Source organism: Glycine soja, chromosome 15 (genome assembly GCF_004193775.1).
Source record: "Glycine soja cultivar W05 chromosome 15, ASM419377v2, whole genome shotgun sequence".
Lineage (NCBI taxonomy): Eukaryota > Viridiplantae > Streptophyta > Magnoliopsida > Fabales > Fabaceae > Glycine > Glycine soja.
In genome coordinates, this window is record NC_041016.1 from 9,829,319 (window position 1) to 9,844,595 (window position 15,277).

Sequence of the window (15,277 nt, forward strand, 5' to 3'; positions counted from 1 at the left end):
GTTGAAAGGGGTTCCAATAACACTTGAATAACTTCGACTTAATTATTTGCTAGTGTATGGTCCAAGGTCTATAGATTTTCATACCTAGTTATGAAACTCAACAATCTATTTATTGTACACTCATGTTAGCACTCAACGAGTTCAGTTTTTATGACAAGATACCTGTAGGACACCAAGATGAAAATGACTGAATAATATTGCGAAAATGTGGCTGTTTCATATTGAATGAGGTGAGAAAGTCATAAAATCCGCTTGTACTTTCCCAGAAATATAAGGATTAAATCAAACTAGGCTGCATCTGCATGTCACTGAATTTTTATAACTAAGATATGATATACAAAGGTGGTCAAGGCATTGAATGTAGGCACAGTACATTTACATTCACTGCCATGTAAATTGGCACCTCTTCCCAAAATACTCTCAAATTAAAAAAAAAATGATCTGAAAATTCACATGCATACAGGCATTGAAGATGTGAAAAATAGAGTAGTGGAGTAGAAATATCACTTTAGTCTATGATTTATCCGTTATTAACAAAATTCACCTTTAGTATGGGTTTGATCTTCTATGCATGGTGTCCTTTCTTGGGGCTGCTTGCTTCACTTTCTTCCTCCACATTCTCTACAATTTGTTTCAGAATGTTTTCTTCTTCTGCCTCAAGTTTTTGCATACATTGTTCAAATGCAGACACCAACTCTGGACTGAATATAGAATCCTCACTGGATTCATTTGCATTCCTAATGTTCATTATAGAATAACTGCCAAATTTTGGGGTGACATAGGATCCAGGAGAGTATATTCCACCTGCAGGGAGCCATTCTCTAAGACTAGCAATGGCTGGATATTCAACACCAGATGGGATTCTAAGTGATTCTAGCCTCTTCGCCACAGCTTTTCTCTTAATTCCCTTCTCAATGGTGCTTCTTTTATGGCTTGGAACCACTTCCTCATTCTTAATACCTGAACTAGATATGTGGCTTTCTGCTTCTGTACTCAAGTTGTTGATCTCCTTCACTACTTTTCTTTCTTCCAATGAATACTTTTTGTTTAAGTTTGGTGGTTGCATCTTCTTGATGATACAATCCTTATGCTCAGTATGATGAGTTGTATTAGTTCCTGAACCAGCATCTTCTTCATCATTAAACTCACTTTGCTGACCATCGTGGCATTCGGCCAACCATATTTTTTTAACTATATCATCATATTCCTCCACTGTGTGAAAGCTCCTACTACGCGCAGCACCCTTAGAGCACGAGTCATGTTTATCTTCAAAACCAGATGAATTCTCCTGAACAAGAGAGTCCACAATGTGTTCTGGAAACTGGTGCCAACTTTTGGACCTGTTCTTATCACTCTCAATTTGTTTCCCTTCTCCTTGGCTTAGTCTTGCTGATGATGGCTTCAACTTCTTGATAGTTTCAGAAGTGGCAGTGGCAGGCTCAATGGCCAGTTTTGATGAAGTATTAGAACTTAAACTTCCAGAATGCAGTTTGTTGGATACTGTGTTAGCTGCACAGACAAGAGCAAGGTACTGGTCACTGCCACCAGTGGAGATGATCAGATCTTCCAGCAATGGAATGCCGTTAGTTTTTCTCCGTGATCTCTTCTTTCTCTCTTCATGGAAACTAATTGATCTGGCTATGACTTTTGAAGAAAAACACCCCATGGTATGTAGATAATGCACACCTGACAAGGGTGAAGATTATATAGAAGCAATAAAAGTTGCAATACTCACTAATCAGACATGGGAATCTGACATAGAAAATGGAGATTCACAAAATTGAAACAAATTCCTAGAGTGACATATGACTTGTTTTAATGTCATATATTTAGACAAAGAATGTATTATGTAAGTATATAAGAAGAAAATAAGCAAACTCTAGACTTTAGAGCATTACCAGTAGTTAGTGCCCAACTTCAAGTCTTTACCTGCAAAATATACAGAACTGGGGTCACAGAAGTGATTAATCGAGGGATATTCAAAGCAGAATCCTTATAGGCTTTGGTCTTTGATATTACAAGAAATTGTATGAACCTGAAACAAGAAACTATTAATATGAAATTGAAATCCAGCATGGCACTTTTAAATATCAAAGACTTTTTCACTTTTCAGCCTTGAAAAGCAAAATCCAGCAATGCACTAGGGCACATCTTTATTACCTGGTATTTTATTATCTCATTTGACTAGGTTTATGATGAGCAGACCCTGAAACCTAAAATTTAAATACTGGCTTTTGATCACTCACTGTACCATTGTGTTGGAACTATGTTCTACATATATCTAATAGTGGGGGCAGGTAGTGTTACACTAAACAAGTGAAGCCAGATTTCAAATTGTTAATTTGAGATCTGAGAGTTGTTTTTGTATTTGTAATAATCAATTATGATCCTTCTTTATTTAAGGTCAAAAAAGTGCTATGATACCATCTACTTCTGTCTTTGCCATGTATGCATAAATTTATGTTCATTGCACAATGCTCAATGTTTGTTAGCTGCACTTTCTATCCGGGTTTTGCGTAAAACATGACTTTCTCCATATAAAAAGACTAAGGATGGATTAACAACATTTACACCTTTTCTGCCAACATCACTGACCATGATCATTGACAAAGATACAAAGAATGTGCTCATGTGTGATATGCATCAACTTACTTGGCTTAATAGATTTGGATACATCACTTGTTCATCTTCAATTTTAATTACCTCTGATTGTGCCTTTTCTTTGCATTTCATTCAAGGTTTGGACTTTGGAGACGGTCAGCATGAGGAGGCTGCAAGAGACATACAATTTGACAATCAAATATGGGGTTGGACCCACTATTAATTTAAGATTTTAAGTTTGAATTTTGCACCTAAAACTTGTATTAAATAATGGTACCGTAGTCTTTGTACACTGCTCCCACGCAGTGTGGCCAACGCAATATGTAGTACCGCTAACTCATCAACTGCATGTTACTATCAATGGAGAAAAATGAATTGGACAGCAGAGAACGGGTCCCTCGTAGACCCTGAAGGCCCAAGTAAACTAATTCCTGTTCATACATGATTTGCTAACTACTAACTAAATTGACTTGGCAGTTGATGTCATCTGCAGTTATTAGGCCATATAAGCAAGCAATTTTTTTTGTTACCATTATTGGTACGGAACATCTATTGATCATTGATCTCAGTTAAAATATTCGATTGACCACTTTTAATAAGATTTTCTCTTCTAGTGGTGGATCTATGTATTTGAGTGGAGACAATTGTCCCCCACAAGATTTTATTTTTTTATTTATATATGGGTAATTAAAGAAAATTTTGTCCCCATAAAAAAAATAGGTATTATCTTGATAAGATATTTTTTTTCTTAAAATGAATGCAAAACAAATACAAGAAATTAAAAAAAAAGAATAAATTGTTACTAATTTACTATTTGTACTTTTTATTTAGTTTTTTTTTTTTTCAGTATTTGGATTTTTTTGTCATGACATTATATATTTTTTTTAAAAGCATGTGATATTTTTATTTCGTGAAAATATCAAATAAATGGTCATTTTGATCTTTGAATGTGTAAACTAATTATAATTTAATCTTTGAAAGAAATAAAATTCTGATTTAGTCCATAAACAAGTAAAATGTGTGACAATTACGTTTTATCTTCATTTAATGTCAAATTGATCATCAAAAAGTACAACTTAATATCAAAATAGTGTTTGAACATTACATCTTAATGACAAAATGATCCCACAAAACTTAGCGACACGGCGTAGTTGTAATACTTTTTACATATTTAATAACTAAATTAAAATTTTTGTTCTTTTAGGATTAAATTATTACCAATTTATTCACTCAAAAAAATTTGTTATCAATTTACACATTTAGGAACCAAAATGGTAATTTATCAAAAAATGTTACAAACTATGTTTTGTCTCCACTAAGAATTTTTTTTGGATCCGCCGTTACCTTTAATCACATTTTTTTCATCCTTAAAATTCGAACATGGGAGGATCGAGTCTAGTACCAATCTTACTAATGACTCTTGGTATATAAGCAAGCAATTTTAATGATATGAAAACTAGAAAAGTGTTGTGAGACCAAGAGGGATAAAGCACCAGGAAAATTTAACCAATAGGTCATGAGCAAACACATAAGTGAACTGTCACCATACTCTAACCTAAAACCTTAGAGTTTAAGTTTATGGTTCTTCTCCTCACTTATATGATGCTCAACTTTTCCATTCATACCTAATGCGAGACTTCGTCTTACACTTGCACTCCAACAATCTCTCCTTCAAGTGCGAGTCATTTTTAATCCACAAGTATCTAGTGGCGACCTTTAGATCTTAATCGTGATTGTCTCAACATGTTTAGTCATTGTCACCAACATGCTCTAGTACCTTGCACCATACAATACCTGCCGGACCTATTGTGACACCCTCTACTTCGACATACATATAAATAACAAAAACATATAAAAATACAAAATTTAATTAAACCAATTTTATTGAAATCACATAAACAAATTTATATAGGTAAAAGGGTCACATTTGCTTTACTATTATCAAATAAAACTTATTAAAAATATATCTAACTCAAAATAAGGTCGTCAAAGTTTACAAAAGAACTCAACCTTGGGGGTAATAGTGAATATAAACTATTATGTAGTTTTGATCAACCTTTATGTGATAATCTAGTAATTTCCATTGAGGAAATATAAACTAATCTTGTTAAGCATATATACCATACACGTGACAAAAATTTGGAGAACTAAGAGCAACGAATTGCCAGCCTCCATCAGATATAACTGAAATTCTAACATTTTAACAAGCACTGAGATATGTATACCTTATCCAAAATCAATACCCAAATGTGAAGTTTACTAAGTTAACAACATTATTTTAGGGGATTAATTGTGAATGATCTATATGTTACAATGAGGGATAAATTTTTTTTCTAAGATAACAAAGAAACTCACAAGAGGATTCCGTTTTTTCAATTGATACAATAAATCACAAATTCAATCTTACATATTTAAGGGGGGTTGGACTTTGGACAATATTTAAATGCAACTTTTAAAGTATTTTTTTGTGTATTATTATTAAATTAAAATTGAAGGTTCGTTGGTAATCCATACAATAAAAGTTGACATTTAAAATTAGTATTGGTTATTGGGACAAAATTCATTTTTTTTAAAGATTAAAGAATTGGATCTAAGTTATTTTCAATAAGCAAATTTTTGTTATGGTACTTTCTCTCAATTAATTTTATATTTTAAAAATTAGATCTGCAAGTTATGAAAATATTGAATAAGACACCCGTATTTACATTTGCAACTCTTCCAAGTGCATATTATTGTCAGTTAAAGAATATTATACAAAGTAATTATCATAAGACAATCTTCTTACCTAGACCTAATTGTTGGGGTTGAACTAGGCCACATTTAAAAATCAACACCCCGATGTAATTTGCTTGTTAGCTTTTGTTGGGGTCGACAATTTTGCCCACTTAGGAGGGAGCTTTACTACATTGTGACACTTCACTTACTATGGGGCTTTAAATCCACTTCCAAAAGTTAGGTTAACTAGACTTTGAATCCCGTGTGTCGCACGGATTTTTTTAAATTATATATATAATTATTTATTTATTTATATAAATAAAAATAATAATTTTTAAATATTTTATATTATGTTAAAAATATTTATATCATTAATAAGAAAGTTGATTAATTATATTTTTAATTGAGTTAATTTTATCTTAAAAATTAAGTATATTAAAATTTATTGTAACTTTTTGTTCATTCAAGTAATAATGATGATGTAATATCTTTTAAAAAATAAATGTACATAAATAAAATTATTCATTTTAAAGATTTTTTAGTAGTGAAACAAATATATAAATATTAAAATTAAAAAATAATATTAAATATTATATTTTTAATGAACACATATTCTATTTAAACTTAGTAAGTCAGTTGAATTTCATTATCTATAGTTTATTTTTTCTCTAAGAAATAATATTAATGTAATACCTATATAAAACATAGAAGTTAAAGAATAATAAATAATAAATAATATATATATATATATATATATATATATAAAATGTACAATATTTATTTAAATTTGAAAGTACATTTATGATAAAAATTTAAATATTTTTTTAAATTTTTTTGAAATAATATGAATTCTATCAAATAGATATGATCATTAATTATTTTTAAAATTATAATTTTACTTATTTTGAATATATTAGTTTTATGTAATATTTTAAGTTTTGATTTAATTAACCTCATTATGACGTAATATAAATCTTAATTTAATAATAATAATAATAATAATTATTATTATTATTATTATTATTATTATTATTTATTTTCTCTTAATTTTAGTTTTATTTTCATTCCTTGCTAATTTTTTAAAATTATTTATAAAAAAAGTATATGTTTCAAACTTTAAATATTATTGTTATTTATTAAATTATTAAAAATGTCACCAATTATTTATATTTATTATTAATCTTTAATATGTTATTAACTATTAATGCTATTGTTTCTTTGTAATAATAATTATATTGTTACATACGTAAACTATTTCAAATTAATGATATTTAATTGATGTTTATTATCCTTTATGGTGTAAATGTATAAAAATATTAAGTTACAACTTCTTATGATTCATCTTTATAAATAACTTGTGTATTATTACTATTATTGTTGTTGTTATTATTATTATTAATGTGTAATATTTATTATTAACTTAATTATTTATTGTAATTTTTACCATATATTTAAAAAGTAAAAATATTATTATTAAATTGATTGCATTAATGATAATTATTAAATTATTTACACTGATAACATATATTTTAAAGAAAATAAATTAGTCAATTGATAGTTAAAAATTATCATTCATATCATTCCACAATTAATTTGAGTAGGAAAAAATAAAAATTTGTAATGAAATTATTAAAAATATGATTGATAAAAAAATATAAATTGTCACAATAATAGAATCTCTTCATGTCTTGTTAAACAAATATAATGTAAAAATAAGATTTCTAATACATTAGTTATATAAGAAAAAACATGAAACATATATAAAAAACATGAACAATAATAATAATAATTAAAACTTATAATAACATAACACTAAAATGAAGAAGAAAAAAAAAAACATAAGCGGTCATTGTAAAGAAAAAAGAAAAACTAATGAAAGACAAAAAGAAATATGATTCACGGAAGAACTTTCTAATATAAGCATGATATTGATTTAATGTTTATTCAATTTCACAAAAATTATTTAAAGAAACAATTAGACCTAAAATCAAAATATAAATATAAAAAACACTAAAAACAAAATTTAAACAAATTAATTTTTTAGTAGTGATGAAGATAGATCCACATTATACCTTAATAATTTAAAAGAGTTAAATTTTGATTTTTGACGATAATCATAGAATGTCCAAAGTATCATTTTATACATAAAATGAAGAATAAAAGAAATGATATTATATCAAAACATATAATAACATAACAATAAGATGAAGAAAATAAAAACAATGGGAGTGATAGTTGCAAAGAAAAAAAATCATAAAAAAAAGTAAGATGATATATTTGATTAAATATGATCTCTAATTTCCACTTGTCATTTCTCATAAAATGTATTGGATAAAGGATTCATATAAGAACTTTATAATAAAAATATGATATTGATTTAAATATTTATTCAATCTCACAAAAGTCATTCAAAGAAACAGTTAAACCTAAAATCAAAATATAAATATAATTAACACTTAAAATAAAAATTTAAATAAATAAATTTTATCAATTATGAATATAGATCCACCTTATACCTTACCTATCTAAAAAAACTAAATTCTCAATTTTGACGATGATCAATAACATATTTAAGTATCCTTTTCATACATAAAAATAAAAATAAAGAATGAAATAAATGACATTATAATAATGAAAAGAAGAAGAAGATAGAGAACACACTAGAAAGAAATTGAATATTTTCAATCCTTTGAAGTAGAGTTTATATAAAAAATACAACCATCAATTTAATAATGAACGTGAAAATGATGATACAATTTTAATTATAATCAATAACTATAAATATTATTAATTTTAAAAATAATTTCATTATTAAAAGCTTTAAATAATAATAAATTTTTATAAAGAACCAAGTGAAAAAATCAAGAAACAAATAATATATTATACCATTTTAATATATAATAATAATAATGCCTACTATTTTATTATATATATAATAATAATAATGTCTTAGATAATTTTAATATATACTATTTTATGATATATAATATTTTTATTTATTTTGTGAAATATATACTTTAATGTACCTTATTTAAAAAAAAATTAAGCATAGTAAAATATTATTTAATTTACATTAATGTGAAAATTATTATTTAAAATAGTATCAAAATTATATAATTAGGGTTAATACATTTAAATGACTATGGATTTAATTGAAAATTATATTTCACAAATGAGTTAACTTAGAGTTCAAATTTATTTATTTATTTTACTTAAAATTTAATCTTAAAATCCATTCATGTATATATAATAGTTTCCTATTAATTTATTTAATATGATTCAATAGTATTTTAATATATGTAACCGTTAAATTTTATTGGTATTCATGTAACTTCAATGTGATATTTAAAATAGTATTTTCTTATTCATGTAACGGTTATTTTAGGAAACATCATTTAAAATTGAAAAATAATGTTAACTTTATCATACAATAAATTTGGTAACATATTTTTACATATAGTTATTTTTATATAAAAGTGAAGCCAATAATATTTATTATTTACTTATTATATTTATATTTAAAAAAAATTAGTTTATAAAATAAAATTTACATTAAAAATAATGTAAAAATTACTATATTTATATTAACTATTAGTCTTGTATCATTAATTTATATTTATCTAATTAGTTATAATTGAAATAATTAACATTGACTATAACTATTCATAATTTTATTTTAATATATATATATATATATATATATATATATATATTATTTTCATATTAAAGTATATTATAACTTTAAAGTCATGAATTTAATTTATTATTTTTTAGAAATATATTTTAAAGTGACTGATTATAAAATAAATAAAATTGTATATAGATGGTAATATTAAATTATTGTAAACTTTTATATTTATTTTATTTAATAATTTTTCTTCATATTAATTCAATATATAAAATTAAATATTACAAATAATTTATATTATTATTAATATGAAAAGTTATTGATTTTATTAAAATATATTAACAACTATTAATCAATGTTACTTTCAATTAATATAATGACACAAAATATAGAATGTTGTTGTTCCTCAAGATCACTGTTCTTATTGACGTGACTCCGTAATCAGAAAAAACTCAAGTTTATTCTTTCTTTCTTCCATATCACTAATTTTGATAATGTGACAGAATGATACTAAAAATTCAATTTTTATATATTATTTAAAAGTCAACACCATCGAATCTGAATGATGTAATTTGCTTCTCTCACCAAAAATAAAATTATGTAATTTGCTTGTTAGCTTTTGTTGGGTCGACAATTTTGCCCATATAGGAGGGAACTTTACTACATTGTGACACTTCACTTAGCATGGGGTTTTAAATTCACTTCCAAAAGTTAGGTTAATTGTGCCATAAGCAATCTGAGATGCTTGGGCTTTGGACAGTATATTGAATGCCCGGTTTAAAAGAGAGGAAAAATGAAGGATATTTTTTTTCATTTCAATTTTTTAAAAATAAAAAGAATAAAATAATAGATTAGGATAATATTTTTTACTTACTTTTTTGTATAAATATTATGTTTTTTTTAAATCGCGTCTTTCTTTTTACCTTCAAAACCTCACTAAAAAATCAGACTTATATTCTTTGCGGTGTGTTTTGCATTATTGGTCAACTGCTACTGCTAGCGGTGGAATTAGAAAAGCACTTTAAGGAAGAAAAAAAAAAGGATTTCCCGTCATATCTATGTTGGAGTGTTGTCTGTTGTTCGTAACATAAGCTTGTTTCTTTATTCTGCTAGTTCTTTGTCCCTCGAATAACTGTTTAAATATGAAGGTGGATTGCAAAATGCAAACTCATTGCATTTGTATTGGAACATCAGAGCTAACTAGTAATTTTTTGACAAATCCTATGCACGTACAGGATCAAATAATGAGGTTCAATCTATTATTTAAGTTAAACACTAATGGAATGAATTCAGTTCTATATATGTTCACATGCTTGGTCCTCTTAAATGTGCAAAAGAAATACCAAATTTGTTGGTTCCAAACTTAATTATTTTGGGGGAACTTAATTAGAATATTAAATCAAAAAAGAAGAATTTGGGAGAGGCAAGGGAATAAGAAAATGGGACAATAGTTTGAATTAAGTTTTTCCCTAAATTAAAATTAATTTATGCATATCAACTCTAAAAATGTTAAATAAAAGAACTTTTTAAACCGTTGGAGTATATAAATTAGTTTTAAATTATAAAAAAAACCTATTTTTTATCCTTTAATTTTTCTCCTACAAGCACTCATTAAAAATTATATCCAAAATATCTTAACATCAAGTTATTTTCACTTAAGTGTTGAATTCAAATCTTAAATATATAACTGCTTTAAATATTTGAAAGGAAAACTTTATCTTCATAATGATTATATTTACTTGAAGAGAAAATTTTATCACTCATAATAATTTTATGTGACTTAAACATGATTACCTCCGATAACAAAAATACATGTGGTCTAATGCTTTTTCCCTTTCGTATCTTATCTATTATTTTTCAATCAACACTCTTTTGTATGGTCAATAAAATACCCGGAAACTTTTTATTTGAATCTCTTGAGAGAGACTTCTCAGCAATACACGGTTGAAAACCTCTAGAACCCCATTGTTTCCATGCAATGCATACTTATCATATCACATGACTCAATAGTGATGTGATTTTTTAATGTCTTGTGGATGGAGTGAGTTTAAAGAATATTTTTCATACCTAACTTGGCCACAGACAATTTTAATGTGTGACCTACATGATTTTGGTACAAACATGTTTCTAATGAAGTTAGATGCTGTCTATACAAGCAAATGAATATCTAGTTTGTCTAAGTGGAAAAAAAAATGTTCTTATACTAGCTAGTTGTCATAATTTTCATGCTAGAATGAAAAATAAAAAGTTGTGTAACAATTAATACTTTTAAATTTCATATAAGCACCAATAAAAACAAAGAATTGTTCATTTTGATGAAATACTGTGTTTTTATTTCTTAAATTGGGTTATTTTAACCCAGAACACTAAAATCCAAGTGACTCAAAAATCCATGGAGCAAAGTCTATTGCAAATGATCTAGTTGCAGAGGCAAGTTTGATACACCATGGAGCAGGGGAGTATACCTCACTAGGAGTAAATTGATAGTCCTTTTACTTTAAAATAGATCAAGATTCCCTCTCAAGAGAGTCTTGAGGTCTGCACCAACTATCTCATCCCACCTTATGGTGTCCCTATAAATATGACAATCGTTAATAGTGTCGAATACATATTTACTACTTATACCATCACTTTATCAAAATTATTGTTGACTCAAATGTTGATGTGTCTTTGCAAGTGTCCTAGTTCATTTTCACTGTGTCACAGGAAGAAACTACCGCATGCAGCTTACAATTTTGGTTAAGGTCAAAGTTAGAATATTAGAGTTTAAGCTAATCTTTTTTTTATTGTTTTAAAAGAGTTTAAGCTGCTTAATTTGAATTTTAACACAACTTGCCCTTAAGAAAATGATAATTAGAATATTAGAGTAAAATGTAATATTTGTTCTTATTTATTGCAATTTAATAAGGATTATTTATTTATTTATATTTTAATGTTCTTTGGGTATATAAAAAAAAGAAAATTGGAGCTGCAATGGATCAAGAAAGAAGAATAAAAGAGTAGCAAAAAACATACAAGAATGAAGCTTTCAAAAGCATTGGGCCTCTTTGGACATTCAGCCCACATGTAAATAATTTTAGAGAAAGAGAATTAAGGATCTTTGAATCATATTTTCCACTCACCTTTGAGGGAAATGGTCATCTTTTTCTCTTTCTCTAGAAGCTTTATAGACACAAGAAGGACCAAAAGAGTGGAATGGAAGTTAATACCTCTTCACGGACCTAAAAAGTTTATTTGATTTTGCCTAATAATTTATAATTTGTTAACATCAATTTCAAAAAAATAGGACTAATTTTAAGTAAATAAAAATAGAATTTTTATTGAAAATTATTTATTACACTTTGACATTTTCGATATATGTTAGAATTGTTAGAATTCATGGTTTAGCTTTTAAGAGGAGGGAAAATCTAATAGGCAAAAAATAGAATGTATTGATAATGAAAAAAGTTAAGTACAAAGTGACTACTAAAGCTTTTATATAGGCTCCAACTAACTATACTTCTAATAATATAATAATTGTTTTGGTTATCAATATATTTGCCAAAAGAAGCTGCAAAACAATGGGAATGGACCAATGTTTACCTAATAAAGCGTTCCATAATATGCAGCTATACATGCCGCTATGCGATTTATACTATTTACTTCCAAAGTAAAATTTTCCAATAAATCTAATACAATTGCAACTTTCATGTGAGCATTTAATTGTCATTTGTCTTATTTGCTCACTAAGATACATCACATGCCACATCAGTTGTTCATCAATCTTTATTAAAGCAAATATATTTTTGCAAGCAAGTAATATTTGACAAATTGAATCCTTGGCTGGCTAGCTTTGTGATCACTGGCAGCCGCCAGGTGCAAATCCAATCTTGGAATTGGCAACATCATAAGCCACTGTGAATGTCTGCTGTTGATAATTCCCAATAATGGAAATGGGGTTGGAGCTAGCAGCAATGGCCAAACAAGTAGTACCCTTCTCAATTTCCACAAGGGAGTTATGAACCTTAAGTTCTAGGCCAGCACCCCCACGAAATATGATTCGAATCTCAGGCACTGTTGACATTTCCTTAACACTCCCCTTGAAGCAAGTATCCAATATGGAGAATCCTGGTGCCTGTGCATACTTTTTGGACATGATCATCACAAAAGATTTTTTCAATGCATTGTAAATAGCCACAGGAAGCCTTGTGATTACTGTGCCAGAGTCAATTATGGTAGGAACATTGTAGCTTGAGGCAGAAACTCCTAGTGGCTTTCCTGCCACAGTGATAGTTGTCAAACCAAGAAAGTACAAGCTTGGAATCTTTGGATTCTTGACCAAGGGAGTGAACTTGTATGGTGATGATGACAATGATGAGGCTCCAATGGACAAGAAACCTGATACAGAAGAGTTTGGTTGTGCTGAAAAAGATGAGGGGAGACAATAGGAGAAGGCATTGCCATATTTGTTGGACAATTGACCAAGCATGGAGAGTTTGTCGTTGGCTAGACCTATGATACCTGCTGACCTTCCAAACAAGCCTTGATTGTCTTGACCACAGCCATATACAAAACCTGATGATGGTGCCGCTGAAGGGGTTAAGGTTAGCACATCTTGACTCAAATAGCCAATTGAGAAGGAAGTGTCACCATAGCTTGCTTTGTAGACACAAGCACCAGTTGCATTTGAGCAACCTGGAGCATTCAGTGTGGAGCTCTTGAGAGAGGAACACTGAGAGGATGAGCAGGACAAGGCCTTGTAGGTCTTGGATACTGAAGGGGTGAATATAGGGTCAACTTGGACGTGGCAGTATATGACACAAGGTTGGCACTGGAGCCATGAGAGGGAGCTACCTGTGTCTACAATCATGCTGAAATACTTGGCAGGGGTACCAACTCCTATTTTCACATAGTAGTTGCCTGAACCAATTGACAAACCTGATTTCAATGGTGTGCTCACTAGGCTTGGTCCCCCCAATTTGTCAGTGGTGGCAGAATTGCTGGCACTCTCCTTGTTTGTTAATCTGGAATGAAGAAACCTGACACGTTCCTCATCTTTTGTGATCATGTCAGAGAATGAAAATGGTGATGTGGAAGTTTGAGAGGAGTCAAGACCTTTAACATGGTACAAATTTAGCTGCATGCCCTCTTGCTTTTGCCTTGGATTATCATTATCTGCAAAATTGGACTGTTTGCAAGGTTAATATACATAAATACCTGCACAAATTCAGAATTTCATTCGTTTTTGTTTATATATGAAGGAATCGAAAATAAGTATTAAGAGTTTATAATAGCTCATGCACCTTAATTAACCGAGTCAAACTCTCCTTGGTATTCAGAATTTCATTATAATATTGAAAATGAAACTCAAATTGCTTTCTTTAATTTAAGTATCACAGGTAAATGTAATATTCTAGTAAATTTTAAAAAAATAAAATAAAATACAAGCCTCTATACAGAAAAGGGAACTAGATTGTAACTTATGAAGAGAAGAGTTAAGAACTAGATAATTAACAAGCCATTGAAATACATGCCTTGAAATTCAACAAGAGAGGATGCTAGTGCAAGATGTGCAGAGAAAACTAGAAACCAAAAGAGGCTCATCTTGTACACCCCACTTGGCAGGCTCTGCAACATTTGGTTTTGGAACAATTTCGTACTCTTCCCTAAGCAGATATATGGTACACTTGGATTCTACTCGTAGCCAAACCGACACTTTTCCCCACTCATAAGAGAAAGGGGGAAAAAAATAAGCATAAAAAATAACTGAGTAATGTTATACACCCTACAAATCCTCCTCCTATTTTATATAGAAAGTATCAAATAAAAAAAGTAAAATATTTAATATCTTGAAAAAATAAAATGCGTTCAGTATTTATCCTAAAAAACAAGTAGGAAGGAAATATAAAATTGATATAGTGGTAAAGGGAGAAAGAAAGACAGGTTCAAATCTCCTTCTAACAAAAACTAATCATACTTATAATTAATGCTTACCCAAAAAAAGAAAAAACAAAAACAGGAGGATTAATAAAGAAAAAGATGTTGTGAGAAGATTTAGAATTACTCAAAAAGAGTTTGCAGACTATGGCAAAAAGTTCAAATGAGTTCCCTTCATTATCTGCATAGTGAATGCTTTAAATGTCCTCCAACCCCAGAAGCTCTTACAGCTCGTGAATCGTGATGGTGTAACTGGCTACATGGTCCAGTGTGACCCTCTGGTATTAATATTATTCTAAGTGATAGACTAAAGTTGTTACAACAATATCTTAAATGCCGAGTACCTAACTAGTAACACTACACCTACATATCTTTTTTCAATAATACTAAAACATATAATAATATCATTGATCATAT

The 15,277-nt window shown here is 28.5% G+C and overlaps 2 protein-coding genes across 8 annotated transcripts; both read right to left on the reverse strand.

The window, feature by feature from the left end:
* Window positions 1–192: 192 nt before the first annotated feature.
* LOC114387269 lies at window positions 193–2,876 on the reverse strand. Of its 5 annotated transcripts, none has more exons than XM_028347423.1 (3): window positions 2,653–2,876; window positions 1,930–2,035; window positions 193–1,686 (listed from the first exon to the last, which is right to left on the reverse strand). In XM_028347423.1, the coding sequence occupies exon 3, from the start codon at window positions 1,664–1,666 to the stop codon at window positions 566–568; it is 1,101 nt and encodes a 366-aa protein (XP_028203224.1). In that variant the 5' UTR covers window positions 1,667–1,686; window positions 1,930–2,035; window positions 2,653–2,876; the 3' UTR covers window positions 193–565. The 5 variants fall into 5 exon arrangements, with proteins under 5 accessions (XP_028203224.1, XP_028203222.1, XP_028203220.1 ...); XM_028347421.1 differs by lacking the exon at window positions 1,930–2,035 and adding an exon at window positions 1,899–1,929 and having other exon boundaries at window positions 2,704–2,873; XM_028347419.1 differs by lacking the exon at window positions 1,930–2,035 and adding an exon at window positions 1,899–1,929 and having other exon boundaries at window positions 2,653–2,871.
* Window positions 2,877–12,480: 9,604 nt separating this feature from the next.
* Window positions 12,481–15,102, reverse strand: LOC114388523 (aspartyl protease family protein At5g10770-like). Of its 3 annotated transcripts, none has more exons than XM_028349050.1 (2): window positions 14,988–15,102; window positions 12,481–14,111 (listed from the first exon to the last, which is right to left on the reverse strand). In XM_028349050.1, the coding sequence occupies exon 2, from the start codon at window positions 14,064–14,066 to the stop codon at window positions 12,783–12,785; it is 1,284 nt and encodes a 427-aa protein (XP_028204851.1). In that variant the 5' UTR covers window positions 14,067–14,111; window positions 14,988–15,102; the 3' UTR covers window positions 12,481–12,782. The 3 variants fall into 3 exon arrangements, with proteins under 3 accessions (XP_028204851.1, XP_028204849.1, XP_028204850.1); XM_028349048.1 differs by lacking the exon at window positions 14,988–15,102 and adding an exon at window positions 14,458–14,767 and having other exon boundaries at window positions 12,481–14,098; XM_028349049.1 differs by lacking the exon at window positions 14,988–15,102 and adding an exon at window positions 14,458–14,576.
* Between the last annotated feature and the right edge of the window lie 175 nt (window positions 15,103–15,277).

Excerpts from the sequence above, each read along its gene's own strand:
- LOC114387269 (XM_028347423.1), bottom strand. The coding sequence starts at position 1,666 with ATGGGGTGTTTTTCTTCAAAAGTCATAGCCAGATCAATTAGTTTCCAT.
- LOC114388523 (XM_028349048.1), bottom strand. The coding sequence starts at position 14,560 with ATGTTGCAGAGCCTGCCAAGTGGGGTGTACAAGATGAGCCTCTTTTGG. Across the intron at positions 14,099-14,457 it reads CTCTCTTGTTGAATTTCAAG|ATAATGATAATCCAAGGCAA; the intron begins GCATGTATTTCA and ends CCAATTTTGCAG.